Source organism: Homarus americanus, unplaced genomic scaffold (assembly GCF_018991925.1).
Source record: "Homarus americanus isolate GMGI-L3 unplaced genomic scaffold, GMGI_Hamer_2.0 scaffold51227, whole genome shotgun sequence".
In the NCBI taxonomy this organism is placed as follows: domain Eukaryota; kingdom Metazoa; phylum Arthropoda; class Malacostraca; order Decapoda; family Nephropidae; genus Homarus; species Homarus americanus.
In genome coordinates this window covers 10174-30037 of record NW_024744790.1, presented here as the reverse complement: position 1 = coordinate 30037, position 19864 = coordinate 10174, and the positions used below count along the sequence as shown (strand labels likewise).

Genomic DNA, 19864 nt, shown 5'->3' with positions numbered 1-19864 from the left:
TTGTTTACATTTAGTATTGTATTTGTTTTGTCTGTGTTATATAATCTATCAGTATAAAACTCTCTCTCTCTCTCTCTCTCTCTCTCTCTCTCTCTCTCTCTCTCACCTCCTCAACACCTTGGTCGCGGCTGCATAAAGGTGACCCTACACCTCCGGCCTGCCTCCCTCTCACCTCTCACTCTCTCTCTCTCTCAACACACACTCCTCGACTTCACACTCTCTCTCCTCTAAAACACACACACACACACACATGTCTCTCTCTCTCTCTCTCTCTCTCTCTCTCTCATCGGACTCAGCAAATTATTATACGCTTTTAAAAGTTAGTCTAGAAATGCAGGTGTGGGGGTGTAGCGTGGGTGTGGGAGTGTGAAGAGATAAACACACACACACACACACACACAATATGACACATCCCCTCCCCTTCCTCAGCCATCTCACTAATGTTGACGCAGCTGAGCAAACAAATAACCATTTCGCTACTATATGCCAGACGCTCCCACGGCTTGACACAACCACTCTCCCTGCTTACCTACCAGCCCCCCCTTCCCACTGACTTAGTAGAAGAATTTGACGTAGCAAAACGCCTGGACAAACTAAAATTAAAACGCTCTACCACCCCCATTGACTTACCAATGAAACTATTCAAGGAGTTCTCCCCGGAGCTTGCTAAACCCCTCTGCTCCATCATCAATGCTTCTCTCAGTCAAGCCAGATGCCCAGCTGACTGGAAGACCTCTTATGTATCTCCAGTGCCCAAGTCAACCAGCCCACAATCCTTAAATCAGCTACGACCTATTGCAATCACCCCAATACCCAGCCTAATCTGTGAAAGTTTTGTGTTTGACTGGGCTTATGCTGATATTGCAGGAGTCGTAGACCCTCAGCAATTTGGCAACATGAAAACTTCCTCCACCACTCACTGTCTTGTCAGCTTTCTCGATTACATATACCGCCATCTCGAGAAACGAAAAACGTCTGTAGCTGTCGCCTTCATTGATTTCACTAAAGCGTTCGACCTAGTCGACCACAATATAATCATAAACAAAGCTATTGACCTCGGGCTTCGGAGAAATCTCATACCATGGCTTACAGACTTCCTCAGTGACCGACGCCAAGCTGTACGCTTCCGAGGGGCTGTCTCCACCTTTCAGTCACTCACCTGTGGCGTCCCCCAAGGCACCAAGATGGGACCACTCTGCTTCCTTATGCTCATCAATGATGCCCTAAGAGAAACCCCTGCTCGCTGGAAATATGTCGACGACTCCACCATTGGGATCAGCGTCAACAATTCTGCTCCCAACTATACCGCCCTTCAGGATTTATTGAACAGTCTCCAAAACTGGGCCACCAACAACCATGTCACCATCAACCATACCAAGACCATGGTTATGCACATCAACCTCTCCTCCGACATTGTCCCACCTCCTTCCATTACCCTAGGTCCGAACACACTCCAGGTTGTAGATTCCACGAAGCTCCTCGGCGTCACCATAGACAACAAACTAAATTGGAAACCACACGTCAGTGAAGTTGTCAAATCCTCCAGTTTCCGTCTCCACCTCCTCCGCCGACTCAAGTCCCTCGGAGTTCCCGCACACGAGCTCCTCAGTGTATACACAACATTCATACTTCCCAAGCTCACCTATGCCTCCCCCACCTGGTCTTCCTCTCTAAATGCCACACAACGTAAACACCTAGAAAAAGTGCAAAAGAGGGCATGCAAGATTATTCTCTCCCCTTCCTACACCACATATCAAGAAGCGCTCAACACACTGACCCTTTCGACTCTCACTGACCATCACCACAGCCTCATCTGCAAATTTGGTAAGAAGCTTCTACACCATCCCCGACACCGGCCCCTACTACCACCTGAGATCCCCTGTCCGAGAATTGCTGTTCGACACCACAACCGCATCCAGCCCATACGTGCACGAACTGATCGCTATAAGAACAGCCCAGTCCCAACCATTGTAAAACTTATCAATAACATGTAATAAATCAGTGTATTCACTCCCAGTAAACACTGCTCCCTACACTGTCACTATGTTGAAATGAACTGTAGTTTGAGCTGATCCCCATCTAAGTTACTGTACATCTAAGTTACTATATGTCTTATTTGTGTCACTTATGTCACTTGTATATTATTTGTAATTCGTAACCCATTCCCCAAATATGTAACTGTATATTTTCAGCCTTCTGGCTGCCAAGCTCTTTCAATAAACCGTTAATTATTATTATTATTATTATTATTACACACACACACACACACACACACACACCCCCACAAACAACACACACACACACACACACACACACACACACACACACACACACACACACACACACACACACACACACACACACACACACACACACACACACACACACACACACACACACCAACCCATCACTACTTCACCACTGACAACTACCACCATCTACCAGTATTGAGCTCACAGGATGGTGGAGAGAAGGCGAGAAACACAAGCTCTTTTCATCTCCTGGGGAGGTGACTATATTGCGACAGTGAAGGAGGGCGTGTAGCTGACAGGTGCGGGGGGCGGGAGGGGGGGAGAGAGGAGGGAAAGAAGAGAGGGGACGGAGGTGGAAGGAAGGAAGGAAGGAGGGGGTTGAGAGGGGGAGCTGCAGATTAGGATGTGAGGGGAAGGGGGCTGGTCGGCAGGTGAGGGGAAGAGAGGGTGGACCCAGTGGGTGGGTCGCTACAGGAGGTGAATGGGTGGAAGTGGGTGGGAGGGAGGGAAGGCACATAGGTGGAGGTACTAACGCTGTAATGATCTCAAGGTGAAGTGAATTATAACGCACAGGTGATGTAGAGGTATGACCCTCCCCCCTGACCCCCTCACGACCCCTGACCCCCCATGACACCCCTCCCCGCCCCCCACGACCATGATGCCCGTCATGGTCTCTGTATTCACACGGTTGTCAAGTGACGCAATACGCCCACGCAACGACGTTCTTCTGTCTTCTCTCTCCATAGACCTCTCACCTGTACCAATGAAACACACATTTACTCTCCCTCACTCTCACTCTCCTCCTCCCTCTCACTCTTCCATCACTCTCTCACTCACCCTCCCTCCCTCCCTCCTCCCAATATTCATCAACATAGAATCAAAAAACAGCTGATCATCGGAACAGCTGACTGGCCACTTGATAAATACCCTCATTACCTGTGTGACACACCTGTATGACCCACATATATCCAGGTAGATGACGTAACGTGCAGGTATGTTCTTATCTGTATGTATGTATGTATGTATGTATGTATGTATGTATGTATGTATGTATGTATGTATGTATTACCACTATCACTGCCACACTTAATAACACTACTACTACTGCCACACTTCCACCATTAGTAAATTTTCCACACCACAACCACCCCCACCACAACAACCTCCACCATAACAACCACCACCTCCTCCACCACCAAATCAACCACCTCCTCCACCACAAAAACAACCACCACCACCACCACCACCACCTTCAGCACAACAACCAACACCACCACAACATCGTTAACCCAACCACATTACACCATTACCTTTATCTTCTCCACCATAAACACTATACTTACATCATAAGCACCATAGAATACCGAGAAAAAAAACCTCCTCACTTGCCAAATGTAGAAAGAAAGAAAGAAAGAAAGAAAGAAAGAAAGAAGATACTGAGAGTGAAAACAGGTAAACATCAGGTGACTGTGATCTATGGTTGACCTTGTGTGTGTGTGCCCCACCTGTCCACCAGCGCGGACATCGATGAAGAGATTCAGCATCCGATCAGATGTGCATATCAAGCTTTTGGCAGACTCCTTACCCGTGTCTTCAGCTGTATAGGGAGCTGAAATTATCTACAAAGTTGCACGTATATCGAGCAGTGGTCCTCCCCACCCTGCTATATGGCAGCGAGACGTGGGTCACATACAGGAGACACCTAAAGGCACTTGAAAACTTTCACCAACGTAGTTTACGTTCCATCCTCCGAGTTCGCTGGGAAGACAAGAGAACAAATGCCAGTATGCTTGCTGACACCAACTGTAGGAGCATCGAGGCTACCATTATCCATGAGCATCAGCGCTGGACTGGTCATGTTACCCTGCCAAAGCAGCTACTTTACAGTCATCTAACGAATAGTAAACGTACCGCTGGCAGGCAACTGAAAAGATATAAGGATAGTCTTAAGATAAATCTGAAAAAGTGCCAAATCGACCCCGTCACCTGGGAGACGATTACTCCACACCGTAACGCTTGGAGGAGCACCACACGAGAAGGTGTCAATACTTTGAGTTAGCCCGACTGCATACCGAGGCAGACAAGCGCCAACGCCAGAAAGATGCTACCGTCGCCCCTCCCGCACTAGATGTAGCCCTCCACATGTGCAACATCTGTGATCGACCCTGCCGGACCCGTATCGGCCTCTCTCGTCACCTCAGAACTCACCAACGAAGGTTGGTGTAGCGGACGAAACACCCCCTAGTCAGGAAGCCACGGCCGGTCTCCCTGACTCAACAAGCCTCAGGCCTTCCACTTACTACACCTGTTTATTAAAAAAAGTAACGACAAAGAATGCAGAGGTTAATTTAGCTCTGAGAGAGAGAGAGAGAGAGAGGGGGGGGTAGAACAAGAAGAAAGCATGAGACACAGAAAAGGAAATAAAAAGAAGAAGAGGAAGAAAAGAGAGACAGACAAGGAGACCAGGAGGTGCTACACTACAACAACCACCACCAACACCCACGCCCCCCCCCCACGCGCCTTATGCAACTGGACAACAATGGAGGAGGCGCGCGCACGTCTAAATAAACAAACAAACAAAAAACAAAAATAGAACAGAGTTATAACTTTAGCTCTCCCTGTTGGAGCTATGAGAGAGAGAGAGAGAGAGAGAGAGAGAGAGAGAGAGAGAGAGAGAGAGAGAGAGAGAGAGAGAGAGAGAGAGAGAGAGAGAGAGAGAGAGAGAGAGAGAGGAGAGAGAGAGATTCCACAAACCTCACTTCACATACACAACCCTGTGCACACACACACACACACACACACACACAATTGGCCCGGGTACTAACTCTATATACAGGATTTTGCGTACAACGGTGATGAACTGTTTGTCGTCCCCGGGGGAAGGGGAGGGGAAGGGGGGAAGGAAGGGGGGAGGGGTAAAGATGGGGGAGAGGAACAGGGTCAAGGAGAAGGATTGGTAACTAAAGATGGATTTAAGAACAATGAATGAGGGACAATGGATGGGTAAGAAACGGACGGACGGACGGATAGTTAACGGACGAGGAGGGGACGTAAGGCGACGGCGGAACGCAAAACAAAGGAACTGAAGCAGAACATGACAAAGCAAAGCAACGGACAAGTGCATTAGAACAAACGGACGCAGAACAACGGACAGAACAAACGGAAACAGCCGGAACACAACACAGCGCCCCTATCACCAAAGTTCATCAACAGGGTATAACGCTGAACTAATATACAGTGGGATTATTACCCTGCGGTATACCAACACTACCTACTGTATTCCCTACCACACTATCACCACCACACTGTCAAAATCACCACCACCACCACCACCACTACCACTATCAATACCATACTGTCAACATCACCACCACCACCACCACCACTATTACCACCACCACTACCACCATCACCACCACACCGTCAACCTTGGCATCAAAACGATACTATTAGCCAACACTACACTTGACCGCCAATCTGTAGCAATTGTGGTCGCCTGCCGGATACTTTCTCCCATCACACACACACACACACACACACACACACACACACACACACACACACACACACTTAAGTATGATAGAGGGTAAATGCGTTTAAGTGTGATGGCGTATAAATACTTGTGGGTGTGACCGCATATTTTTATAAAGTGTTGCTATGCAGGCTAAGTGGTGTCCACTTTAGATGACCAGCGTGATGGTGTGTGTGTGTGTGTGTGTGTGTGTGTGTGTGACAGATTGTGGTGCAGTTGTGTTTACTTCTTCTTCTACCATCACCACCACCACTACTACTACTACTACTACTAATACCACTACTACTCGTACTACTAACACCAGCCTGACTTACACAACCTACACTGCCACACTTACACTTCACATCACGTGGGAGTGTAGACCAACCTAATCACCATTACCACACTTATACTTATAAAACGCGGGAACCTCATCTCCTGTGACTTAACCCATTGAGTACTTAACCCCTTGAGTACGAGTACTTAACCCCTTGAATACGATGATTTAATCCCTTGAGTACGATAACTTAACCTCTTTAGTAAGATGATTTAACCCCATGAGCACGATAATTTAACCCTTGGGTACAATGACTTAACCCTTTGAGTACGATGACTTAACCCCTTGAGTATGATGACTTAACCCTTTGAGTACGATGACTTAACCCCTTGAGTATAATAACTTACTGCCTTCAGTATGATAAATCTTAGTATATCCCGTCATACTCCATCATACTTTCATTGTAGTTATAGCATACTGTACCTCATTATACTCCCGATATACCCAACATTACCCTATCATACACCATCATACTCTCGTTATACCAATAAATACACTTTATCATACTCAGTCATAATATACTTCACCCCATTATACTGGATATACCCAATGTTATTCTGTTATACACATCATCATATCATTACACCCTGAAGTCATCATACTCTCATTATACTGCATTATATCGTGGGAATGTAAACAGACAAGTTACACAGTCAATGATCTAGAAATTCCACCATTAACCTATCATAATAATGGTTCATGATTTACTAAGTGTTTGTTTGTCATTTATTGTATGATAGTTTGCCACCAATCGCTAGTCAGCTAGTGTAATTGTGGTAATGGTGGTGGTGGTGGTGGTTCTAGTGATGATGGTGATTAAAATAATGATAACACACACACACACACACACACACACACACATCCCCGTTATATATATAAAACGGAAACTAACGCAATAAAATCCAAGAATGGCGCCGAGTGCGTTAGAGTTAAGCGTACGTGCGTGTATATGGGAAGAGGTGGAGTTGGTGGTGTGGAGGGAGGGGAGGAGTAAGGAGAAGGAGTGAGAGGAGAAGGAGAAGGAGTGAGAGGAGGAGGAGGAGGAAGAGGAGAAGAGAGAATGGAGGCATGATCGTAGCATAAGAGGAGAAAGAAGAGGCTCAGTGCGTATGAGGAGGAGGAGAAGAGGAAGAAGGAAGAGTATAACGAGGAGGAAAGAGGCGTAGAAGGAGCAAGGAGAGGAAAAAAGGAGGCGAAGGACGAGGAGGAGGAGGGAAGCGTAGATGGAGGGTAAGGGGGGCGTAGAAGGAAGAGAAGGAGAAGGAGTAATCAAATGCCTACCTACCTACTACACCTGCCTATCTACCTACGTCCTGGCTAATGACCCCAAATGGCTACCTGTGGTCTGTGGGTAGTGAGGTGTAATCCACTACTGAAGGGGAGCTGAACAGTTACCAACACTCCCACGCTCGGGCGCCTGGGGTCACCTCGGGGTTCCCTTGGGGTCATGGGGGTCGGGTCAGGGCCAGAGAGACATCAACAAAGAGGGGAGAGAGAGAGAGAGAGGGGGGGCGGGGTTTTACCAGCTGTCAACTCTTAACCATCACCATCTGTCATAACCAACTATTTTCTCAGGTAAATTGTGCTGGTCATGCACCCCCCCCCTTCCCCCCCATTGTATTTGTCTGTAGTATGTGAGTTTATAAATAAATAACAATAACAACAATAATAACAATAACCAAAATAAAAACAACAATACCTTAAATCAAAAAAATCACAACAGGTAGAAAATGATATAAATTACAGGTAGCGTCACACCATCCCCTCACCCCCCCCCCTACAATTACTGTACTCGACCACACCTCTTTCTTAACTACAGCCAAGTGTCTTTGAGCTACAGTTACACCACCTCCACTGAAACTACGCCACCCAACCACGTCTTGTTACCTACAGTTGTACCACCTCTCGTGTGTGTTGTGGCCACAGAGGACAACACACACACACACACACACACACACACACACACACACACACACACACACCTGTAGGGATTTCGACTGCATTAACACAACACAACACTCAGGGCCATCGTGACCTAGCTGGTGTGGTGGATGGTAGCCGATGACCGTGACCCAGTACTATCACCACCTGTGCCAGATGGTCCAGACAAGTGTACTACCAGCTGGTGACCGTGACCTAATACTACCAGCTGTGCCAGATGGTCAACTAAAGACCCCAAACAGCTGGTCAGTGACTCAGTGATGGGGAAAAGATTCACTGTTAAGCAAGAGAGACGCCATTGTTGGAGAAGAGAAATTCATGGTGGAGTAAAAGGAACCATTGTTGGAGAAGAGAAATTCATGGTGGAGTAAAAGGAACCATTGTTGGAGAAGAGAAATTCATGGTGGAGTAAAAGGAACCATTGTTGGAGGAGAGAAATTCATGGTGGAGTAAAAGGAACCATCGTTGGAGAAGAGAAATTTATGGTGGAGTAAAAGGAACCATTGTTGGAGAAGAGAAATTTATGGTGGAGTAAAAGGAACCATTGTTGGAGAAGAGAAATTTATGGTGGAGTAAAAGGAACCATTGTTGGAGAAGAGAAATTTATGGTGGAGTAAAAGGAACCATTGTTGGAGAAGAGAAATTTATGGTGGAGTAAAAGGAACCATTGTTGGAGAAGAGAAATTCATGGTGGAGTAAAAGGAACCATTATTGGAGAAGATACAGACGTCACCACTATAGTCAACCACACAGACGTAAATATCAATATATGTTTACGAGATACAAAAACACTTACGATTATTGAAACATTAACAGATCTTCTTTTGCACCTTACCTTAAACACATACATACAAGACACTTCTTTAATCTTAACTTACGACAAAAACAACAATAATTACCATACAAATCACATAGCAACGTATATTTAAGTCACTTATTTAATCTAAAAAAACTCGTAAATTAAATCATAGTTGCAATATAAGTAACGAGTAAATATAATCAACGTAGACATCTTAAAAAAATATTGTACGTTTAAATGAACCAATAAGACTGTCTCTCTTTACCTGTTGGCATAAGGTAAATAAAAACTACTCGTATGTTAATTAATGAAGGATGAATCAGGGTGACACAAGTTGTTCACCCTCTCTACCTTACCCCCCCCCACGACAACTACTACCACCACCACTACCAGCAGGCGTATATATATATATGGTCACACTCCTCCCTCACCTCCCTCCCTCCCTCTCCCCTCCCCCTCACCTGTATAATTACCTGCCCTTTGCCACAATACCCTGCTAACCCACATCTCCATGGCCACTACCACTACTTGCCAGCCACTTCCCCTCCTGCCAACATAGATACATTTCTCCCTTAAATAGAATACTAACTTCCAATACACACACACACGGGTCAGGGTCACCTCACCAAGATTTACCCCCTACCACCTGCTAGACTCTTCCTTAAAAAAAAAAAATAAGCGAAAATAAAAACACCAATAAAATCTAACTCAATAACTCACATATTTTTAAAAACTTTCAAAAAACATTTAAATGCGTCAAAAAATCACAACTCAAAAAAATTTAAATTAATAATCAACTAAAATATCAAAATGAATTAACTTATTTTTAAAAAGAAGTTAAGAAGCTGTGTTAATTTATCGACCAGAAACACACGTACTGTACCTTAACTGTTATTACCTGTAAAAACCTAACCTAACCTAACCTAAGTGAATACAGGTACACCAACCAGCACTTAAGGGGTAATTATTGTAACGGAGTTTGAGCGGTGGATCGTGTCTGGGTGGATAGCGTGATTTTGAGGTGGATGGCTTATTTTAGGGTGGATAGCGTATGGATAGAATGATTTTAGGGTGGATAACATGTGGATTGGTTAGGTTGGATTGGGTTAGGTTAAGTTAAGTTAGGTTAGTTTAGGCTCAGTTAGGTAAGATTAAGTTAAGTTAGGTCAGGTTAGGTTAGGTCCAGATACATTTCCTCTCATACTGTCACCTGAATAAAAAAACAATAAACAAAAAAAACAAACAAATGACTGTCTGGCCACACTTGTAAACAATGGCCTCACAACACTACAATGAGCGGTGAGCCAATACCCCCCCCTCCTCCCCCATGGTGTGTTACTGTGCCTTGTGTGTAATGACTAAAGGGGGTGAATACAGGGGGGGGGGAGACAGGGGGGGAATGCAGAGGGAAGTTAAAGGAGGAATAAAGTGGGGTGAGGAAGTACACAGGGGGGGAAGTATAAGGGAGTAGAGGAGGAATACAGGGGGGAAATACAGGGGGAAATTATAACAGCAGGAAGTATTAATCTGTGTTTTTTTCCCTGCCAATGAAATATATCGCGGTGTTGTTGCTGTTATTTTTGTTATTGTTGATACTGTTGTTGCTGTTATTGTTATTACTGTATTATTATTGTTGTTATTGTTATTATTATCTTTACTATTGTTGTTAGTGTTCTTATTATAGTTATTGTTATTGTTATAGGTTAAGACGATTGAAAGGTTAGATTCACAAAGGCATCGTTCGTGTGTCGGTTATACAGTTAAGAAGTGTAAATTACAGTTGGATAATACGGACAGGTGTGTTATTAATCATTACAGGGATTAATTACAGGTGTATTTCCGGTTACGAGCTTAAATTAATACACCTGGGACATTTGAAACACGTAATAATACAAATTAATGCTTATATTATTATTATTATTATTACGGGTATTATTATTATTATTATTATTTACATTTGATAGACAAAAGGTAACTCCATATTAAGGAAGGTACAGGTATTTAAGATTGACCTGGCTGACCTGACTGATCTTACTTTTCCAGTATGAGGGAGATTCAAGGGTGACTATTACCCACTCTTGGTCACCCTTGTATTGGTGATTGATGTATGTGTGTGTGTGTGTGTGTGTGTGTGTGTGTGTGTGTGTGTGAGGGTTGTTTTTAGGAGGGAGCAGGAGGAGGAGGTAGGGGATGAGGAGGGTAGGGAGGGGGAAAGGGGGGAGGGGTAGAGATGGATAAAGAGAGAAGAGGAAGGGAGAGGGGGGTGGAGGAGTGAGAGGGGTGGTGTTGGTGTGGGGTGAGGCAACATCCTCACCACACACAACAGGAGGTGGGGGTGGGGAGGGTGATGGATCTGTTCCCCATACAAATGGGGTAAGGGGTGCTATGAGTAGAGAGAGGAGGGGGTAAGGAGGAGGGCATGACTTCCCTGGCACGGTTCAGTCCGACCTCCGTGACACCCTGACCCTCTTACTACCTCTACCCCCCACCCACCCACCCCTTCCCCCACCTCTGTTCCTTCCCCTGTCACACCCTCCCACCTTCACCTCTACCCACACCCTCCCTAACATAAACACCACACAGTGAGGAGGGGTGAGGAGAGATTCCCACCCCTCCCCCACTACCTCCCTCCCCTTTCATCGTGACATACGGAAAGAATCATGGGTCATATATCCTGTTGCGTATAATAACACACACACACACACACACACACACACACACACACACACACCCACCCACCCAGGTGTAAGGGTGATAGAGAGAGGAGTAGTGGTAAACAAGATGTAACAATCATGATGGTAAACTTCTGTAGCGTCATTAAACTGTCGTGGTAGTAGTCAGGTCACTCAGGTGTACTCGTAAACACCAGGTATATTACTAGTAGTCACGTAGAGCAGCAGCAGTCAGGTGTGGCGCACGTACCTACAGCACCCAATTAACACACCTGAACCCAACACTACCTGTAGCCAGTAGTGATCACCTGACCCCAATACTTTTCTACTTAACGCAACACTTGTAAACACACTATAGGACTCATGTGAAGATTACACACCCTAGTTTATTTCACCTGTTAAAACACTCGAATGCTAACCTAACCTAACCTAACTAATCTATAATAACGTAATATAACTTTAATCTAACCTCATATAACCTAACCTAACCTAACCCACCTTTTATACAGATACAACTAATAAATTGAATACAGAAAGGAACAAAACGCATTTTCCTAGTATAAACAATATTGATAAAAAAAATTATTTATCTTTATTTACTTAGCATAAATAACTGATAAAACTCATACAATTTATTTATAAGAAAAAATAAAACTATAAATTTCAATATGATTAAGATTTTTTTTGGGGGAATAATACACTCAATAAATAACTTGACCCAGAATAGGCACTGAGACCCCACATAGGCACTGAGACCTTACATAGGCACTGAGACCCCACATAGGCACTCGAGACCCCACAGGCACTTCGAGACCCCACATAGGCACTGAGACCCACATAGGCACTCGAGACCCCACATAGGCACTCGAGACCCCACATAGGCACTCGAGACCCCACACAGGCACTCTCGAGACCCACATAGGCACTCGAGACCCCACATAGCACTCGAGACCACATAGGCACTCGAGACCTCACATAGGCACTCGAGACCCCACATAGGCACTCGAGACCCCACATAGGCACTCGAGACCCCACATAGGCCCTCAAGGACCCACATAGGCACTGAGACCCCACATAGGCACCTCGAGACCCACATACAAGACACACTTTATCACCTCGCCCTCAAATGGTTCTCATGTCACCTGCACACTCGATAATTCCCCCTCCAATGCCCAGAGCAAGGTCACATCCTGCCCTCAGCTGACCTACAGTTATCCATTATAAAGTTGGGTAGGGGTGTTGGGGGAAGGGGAGGAGGTGTTTGCTTGTGCTGAATATTACGGTTACCTCAAGGTGTGTGTGTGCGTGTGCCCGCTTTGTTTATGGTGGGGATGGGCGTGTCACCTTGTCTTGTGTTAGTATAGTGACACACACACACACACACACACCTGCCGTCTCGTTCATTAGTTATCCAAGGTTGTCTTTATGATGGGACGGATACAGATTACATACTGGGAACACACACACACACACACACACACACACACACACACACACACATTGAAAAATATAGCTATGAGTCTTAGAATCAGCTGACCAGACCTACATCAGATGACCGTTGATGACAACAACAACAACCATATCATCAACAACAACCACCACCCCAACAACAACAACAACAACAACCAGCATCAACAGTTATGACGTAACGGATTAACACCTGGAAGGAAGGAGGGGTGGGGGAGGCCTGGAGGGGGGTGGGGAGGCCAGGAAGGGGTGGGGAGGAGGGGGTGGGGAAGGGAAGGAGGGGGTGGGGGAAGGGAAGGAGGGGTGGGAGGCCAGGAGGGGAGGCCAGGAGGGGTGGGGGGGGCCAGAGGGGTGGGGGGAGGGGAAGGGTGGGGAGAGGGACAGATGGAACGGGGTGTACCAATAAGGACTCAATGAGAGATGAGAGAGGAAAGGAGAGAAACGAGAAAGAAAGAGAATAAGGGAGAGATATAAAACAAAATTGAGAGGAGAAGATAAATAAGAGAAACAGAGAGAAGATGAAAGGAAAAGGGAGAAATGGTGTAGAGAAGGAAGAGGAGATAGACAAGTGAGAGAGGAGGAGAAGAAGAGGAGATAGGGGGAGGTAAATGAGAGAGGAAGAGAAACAACAACAACAACAACAACAACAACTTACTCTACACAATCAGCATCACAGGTAAGACTAGGGAGCGCCATCAGACACCTTTAATTAACTCCCACCAACACCTGTACATCAGCCTGTCCATACTGACCCCCTCTCCACCCCCCTCCATCACTGAGGTCCACGTTGAATGGTCAAATGGCCCCTAACTCCCACTCGACCCCAATCTGACCTAAATCTATCTGTCGGGATTAGGTTAGGTTAGGTTAGGTTAGACTGGCGTTCATTTAGCCTACAGCCCCAGCCTACACACCTGTATTAATGACTCGGTACTGTGTGTGTGTTGGGGGCGGGAGCTGGAACGTGCTGGTCACCATGACGACGAGGCCAGCATCACCAGGTAACAGGTGACTTGGTGAATGTATCAGGTGAGTCTCCCCTTAATCAGCTGACCAAAGGAGTTCATCAGGTGATCTCAGGTGAAGGGGAGTAATTAAGATTCACACAGGTAGAGCAGTAGCATAGTTCCTTTTTGTCTAGCGGGTCACTCAAGCCTCCTCTCCTCGCCTCTCCTCGCCTCCCTCTCCTCGCCCCTCCTCTCCTCGCCACCTCTCCTTCCATGCAACTGACCAGCCACCAGCCTCCAGGTCCCTCTGCCGTTACTGCCTCTACCACACACCACTACCACAATCACTACCACACACACACACACACTACTACCACCATCACTACTACCATACCATCCCTACCATCAACACCACCATACACCACTACAATCACCACCATCATTACCACACACCACTAGCACTACCACACACCACTGTTCCCAACCCCACAACCACAACACCACAACCTTCTTCACAATCCTTAACTAACAACTCAACCGACTGAAGAAAAGAAAAAACACCACCCAGCAACAACTGCCCGCTCGTTATGATCCGCAAACAACCATTAAGTCTGTAACAAGGTCGCGGTTTAATTGGTGCGAATGGTTCTTACGTCATTACCATACCGGAAGTGACGTATAGTAGGTCATAATTAGTCCCTGTGTTGTAATTAGTGGTTATTATGATTCATCTCTCTCTCTACCTGATATTTGTTCACCAAGGGCGGGGAGGGGTGGGTGGGTAGTGATGGTGCTTATGGGTGAGATGCTACTGATGGGTGGAAGGTGGTGGATAGCAACGGTATTCTAAGGAGGATAGATGGGATTGTGGGTGGGTGGGCTAGGTGGGTATTTAATAACAATATAGTGCTGGAGGATTACGTCTAGTGGGCACATGGCAGTTCCCTATGCCTCCCACGCCTCCTCCGACGCCCCCCACACACACCTGCCATCTTCCTCTCTCTCCCTGCCCACACAACCGCTCCCACACCCCACCCCCCTGACCACCCACCCCACAACAATGCCAGGCAGGTAACGGACGCCCACCCAGAGGTAAACAAAGACATTGAAGGACTTCCTGAGGTGTCTTGGTGTCATACATACATACATACATACATACATACATACATACACTCACACATATATGTATTGTACACACACACAAACAAATCAAACAATCCTACTTACGCACATATAAACTTACAAAAATACGCACACGCAACAAAGACAAACAAGTAAACACCGAGACAGACAGACAAACAAACAAACAGACAGACAGACAGACAGACAGACAGACAGACGCGGCTAGGGAGAGGTGTGTGACCTTGAACGTGAAGGGAAAGTAAGCGACTAGAACGACAAGTCTTGAGGCATGAACGACCGACACACACACACACACACACACTATACTTTAGTGTGTGTGTGTGTGTGTGTGTGTGTGTCCGCCCAGCCACGGATGTCCGCATTACTACCTGGTTTGATCACCACCCAACCACCCATATCCACGACACCAACACCACCATGCTCCTCCCTCACTACCACCATGCACCATCATTACCACCCCCACCACCATCATACCTCTCCCTCACCACACCACCACAATGTCCATTACCAGTAACCACCATCTCCATCACCACCACACCTCCCTCACCACTACCACCACCACCTTGATACTAATCTTAATTAAAGGCGCTGGATAAGTCTATTTAATGCTCCGTCATTCTACCTTAATCTCTGGACCACCATCACCACCATCATCACTACCACTATCACCACCACTACAACCATCATACAACCACCAACACTACCAGCATCATCACCACGACCATCACCACCACTATAATCATCACTACCACTACAACCACCCCTACCAACATCATCACTACCACAAAATTCAGTTGTAATTAGGTGAGATACATTCGCAATAAGGTGGGCGTTAAGCTTAGTCCACCTGGTGATTAAATATCTCAACCTAACCTAACCTAACCTAACCTAACCTAACCTAAGTTCTCCAGGTAGCGGTAGGAAGGTGTAGAATCATCAGGTGAAATGAGCTGAGTGGTGGTGGTGGTGGTGGTGGTGGTGGGTAGGTAAACACAGAGGCCCGAGGACCTGTCTACCTGTGTGAAGCTGTTGAAGAAAGGTAAACAGGGTGTTAAATCCCACCGAGTGAACGACAACACTACGAACGACAGAAAGAAAGAAAGAAAAAAGAAAGAAAATGGTAAAGAGAGCACACTCGGGTACGTCTCGAAAACAGCAGACAACAACAACAGCAGAAACAGCAGACCACAACAGCAGCAGAAACAGCAGACCACAACAGCAGCACAAACAGCAGACCACAACAGCAGTAGAAACAGCAGACCACAACAGCAGCAGAAGCAGCAGACCACAACAGCAGCAGAAGCAGCAGACCACAACAGCAGCAGAAACAGCAGACCACAAGCAGCAAAAACAGCAGACCACAACAGCAGCAAAAAGAAGCAGACCCACAACAGCAGAAACAGCAGACCACAACAGCAGCAGAAGCAGCAGACCAAAACAGCAGCAGAAACAGCAGACCACAACAGCAGCAGAAACAGCAGACCACAACAGCAGCAGAAACAGCAGACCACAACAGCAGCAAAAACAGCAGACCACAACAGCAGCAGAAACAGCAGACCACAACAGCAGCAGAAGCAGCAGACCAAAACAGCAGCAGAAACAGCAGACCACAACAGCAGCAGAAACAGCAGACCAACAGCAGCAAAACAGCAGACCACAACAGCAGCAAAACAGCAGACCACAACAGCAGTAGAAACAGCAGACCACAACAGCAGCAGAAGCTGCAGACTACAACAGCAGCAGGAAGCAGACCACAGCCTGAAAGCAGCAGAAACAGTAGACCACAAGAGCAGTGTTTGTGCAGACCAAATAGCAGTAAAAACAGCAGAGAATTGCCAACAGCAGCAAAACAGCAGACCACAACAGCAGCACAAACAGCAGACCACAACAGCAGCAGAAACAGCAGACCACAACAGCAGCAGAAGCAGCAGACCACAACAGCAGCAGAAGCAGCAGACCACAACAGCAGCAGAAACAGCAGACCACAACAGCAGCAAAAACAGCAGACCACAACAGCAGCAAAAACAGCAGACCACAACAGCAGCAAAAACAGCAGACCACAACAGCAGCACAAACAGCAGACCACAACAACAACATCAGCAACGTCACACCAACAGAACAAAAGCAATAGCAGACAGCAACAGTATCAACAGCAGACAAAGGCACCAGCAGTAACAGCAGACATCAACGGACGAGCAGTAGCAGTAGAAGAAAATTAAAACAGGAGCAACAGACAACGACAACACAACAGGAGACAACAGGGGCCGTAGTGGCAGGTAACACGGGAGAGGGCGGGGGTAATTACAGGTGAGGAAGGTAATTAGCAAGAGTTTCACCTGAGCATCTGCAGGATGATGACGGCTGGCCACACCCCAGGGGCACCTCAGCCTACCACTGACTGACCGTGGCAGAGGGGAGGGGGGGAGAAGGAGGTTCATGGGGAACGATAGGGAGGGAGTGGAGGGAGAAGGAGGTGAGATTGGGGAGGGAGGGAGGGTGTGGAGAGTGAAAAGAGGGAAGAGTAATACCGATTTTCAAGAAGGGGGATAGATCACTATCCTCTAACTACCGCCCAATCAGTCTAACTTCAATAGTAGGCAAATTACTGGAAGCAATCATTTCAAACACTATTCGAAATCACCTGGAGAAGCACAAGTTGATCAATGATTCCCAGCATGGCTTCACAAGCGGACGTTCTTGTCTAACTAATCTATTAACATTCTTTTCATCAGTTTTTGAATCGGTGGACGAGGGGCACAATTATGATGTGGTATATCTCGACTTTAGCAAAGCCTTCGACAGAGTCCCCCACGAAAGACTAATTAGAAAGGTAGAAGCACATGGCATCAAAGGTAATATCCTTAAATGGATTAGGGCGTGGTTACAGGACAGGAAACAGAGAGTGAGCATTAATGGCACTAAGTCCCATTGGAGCAACGTCACAAGTGGAGTTCCCCAAGGCTCAGTACTTGGACCATTATTATTTATTATATACATAAACGACATAGATATCGGCATAGACAGCAACATAAGTAAATTTGCTGATGACACTAAAATAGGACGTGTTATGAAATCTGACGAGGACTCGGCAAAACTACAGGAAGATCCAAACAAATTTTTCGAATGGTCTAAAAAATGGCAGATGAAATTCAACGTCGACAAATGTAAAGTACTCAGTATAGGAGATGTAAACAGGGAAACCAGATACCAGATGAACAACGATGCCATAGAGAAATCCGACTGCGAGAGAGATTTAGAAGTAATGATAAGTAAGAACCTCAAGCCAAGTAAACAATGTGTTTTTGCTCGTAACAAGGTTAATAAAGTACTTGGGTTCATACAAAGGAGTGTTAGTTACAAGACTAGCGAGGTCATCCTAAAACTGTATCTTGCGCTTGTGAGACCACACCTGGATTACGCAGTTCAGTTCTGGTCACCGTATTACAGGATGGATATAGAATCATTGGAAAGAATTTAGAGGAGAATGACAAGACTAATCCCGGGCAATAGGAACCTTGAGTATAGAGACAGGTTAAAGCATCTTCATTTGCACTCCCTCGAGAGACGTACAGTGAGGGGCGAGTTGATAGAGGTGTATAAGTGGAAGTCAGGGCTAAACAAAGGACATTGCTAAAGGTACTCAAACTATCCAACCAGAGCGAACTGCAACAATGGTTTTAAATTAGACAAATTTAGATTTAGGCGTGAAATAGGTAAACACTGGTTTGAAAACAGAGTAGTGGATGAATGGAACAAGTTACCAAATATCATCATTAACTCGAATACGCTGAATAGCTTCAAACATAGGTTGGATGCTTATATGAGCAATAGGGGTTGGGTGTAAACGGGACTGCCCAGTATGGGCCAATAGGCCCGCTGCAGTTTCCTTCATTCTTATGTTCTTATGTTCTTATGAAGTAGAGAGGGAGGTAGGAAGAGGGTAGGAGAAGGAAGTTGATGGTGGTGGAGAAGAAAGTAGTGGTGGTGGAGGAAGTTGGCGGTGGTGGAGAAGGAAGTGGTGGTGGTGGAGAAGGAAGTGGTGGTGGAGAAGGGGAAGTGTGGTGGTGGGTAGGAGAAGGAGGTTGATGGTGGTGGAGAAGAAAGTAGTGGTGGTGGAGAAGGGGCAGGTGGTAATGGCAAAAAGGTTAGATGATGTTTTGTATCGTGTCGATCACTGTCCGCCGCCCATCCACCCGTGAGATAGTTTCACGCCCCCATTCACATGCACCACCGCCACCGTACATACCAACCGACTGAACCAACCTATGTAAAACCCACCCACCGAACCCACCAACACTCACCCCTTCACCACCACACCCATCCAAACATCACCCACGACACTAACCCACGACCACCCATAAGGCTTCATGGGGTAGTGAAGATCATGGCAGTGTATGGACATGGGGAGGTCAGTACAGAGATCATTCCACCATACCTTTAGCCTGTAGGACACGTGGGTATGGGTGAGGGCTCCAGTACCAACCACCCAAACTGCATGTAAGGGGGCTGAGAGGTGGGGTGGGGGCAGAGGAATGGGGTGGGGTAGAGGAAGGGGGTGGGGGGTGAGGCAACGGGGAGGGCGGCTGGGGTGGGGGTGAGGGAATGAGGGGGTGTGGGGTAGGGGCACTGGGAGGCAAGTGGTTGGGCAATGGTGCATGACACAGCCACCCAGTCCAGCCAAGTCCTATTAATAATCTGTTCAATTGGTCGTCGAATGCACACCTTACATGAATAAACAACCAAAAACAAAACAACAGTATTACAAACAAACACCACTACAAACAGCACTAGCAGC

General features: G+C 46.4%; 1 protein-coding gene across 1 annotated transcript in view; it reads right to left on the bottom strand.

Annotated features, from left to right (window-relative positions):
- Positions 1-12529, bottom strand: part of LOC121878017 (protein spire homolog 1-like) — a 33053-nt gene extending 20524 nt beyond the window's left edge. The window contains exon 1 of the mRNA XM_042383975.1: positions 12350-12529. Coding sequence (XP_042239909.1) covers positions 12350-12529 — 180 coding nt within the window. The remainder of the gene's footprint in view (positions 1-12349) is intronic.
- Between the last annotated feature and the right edge of the window lie 7335 nt (positions 12530-19864).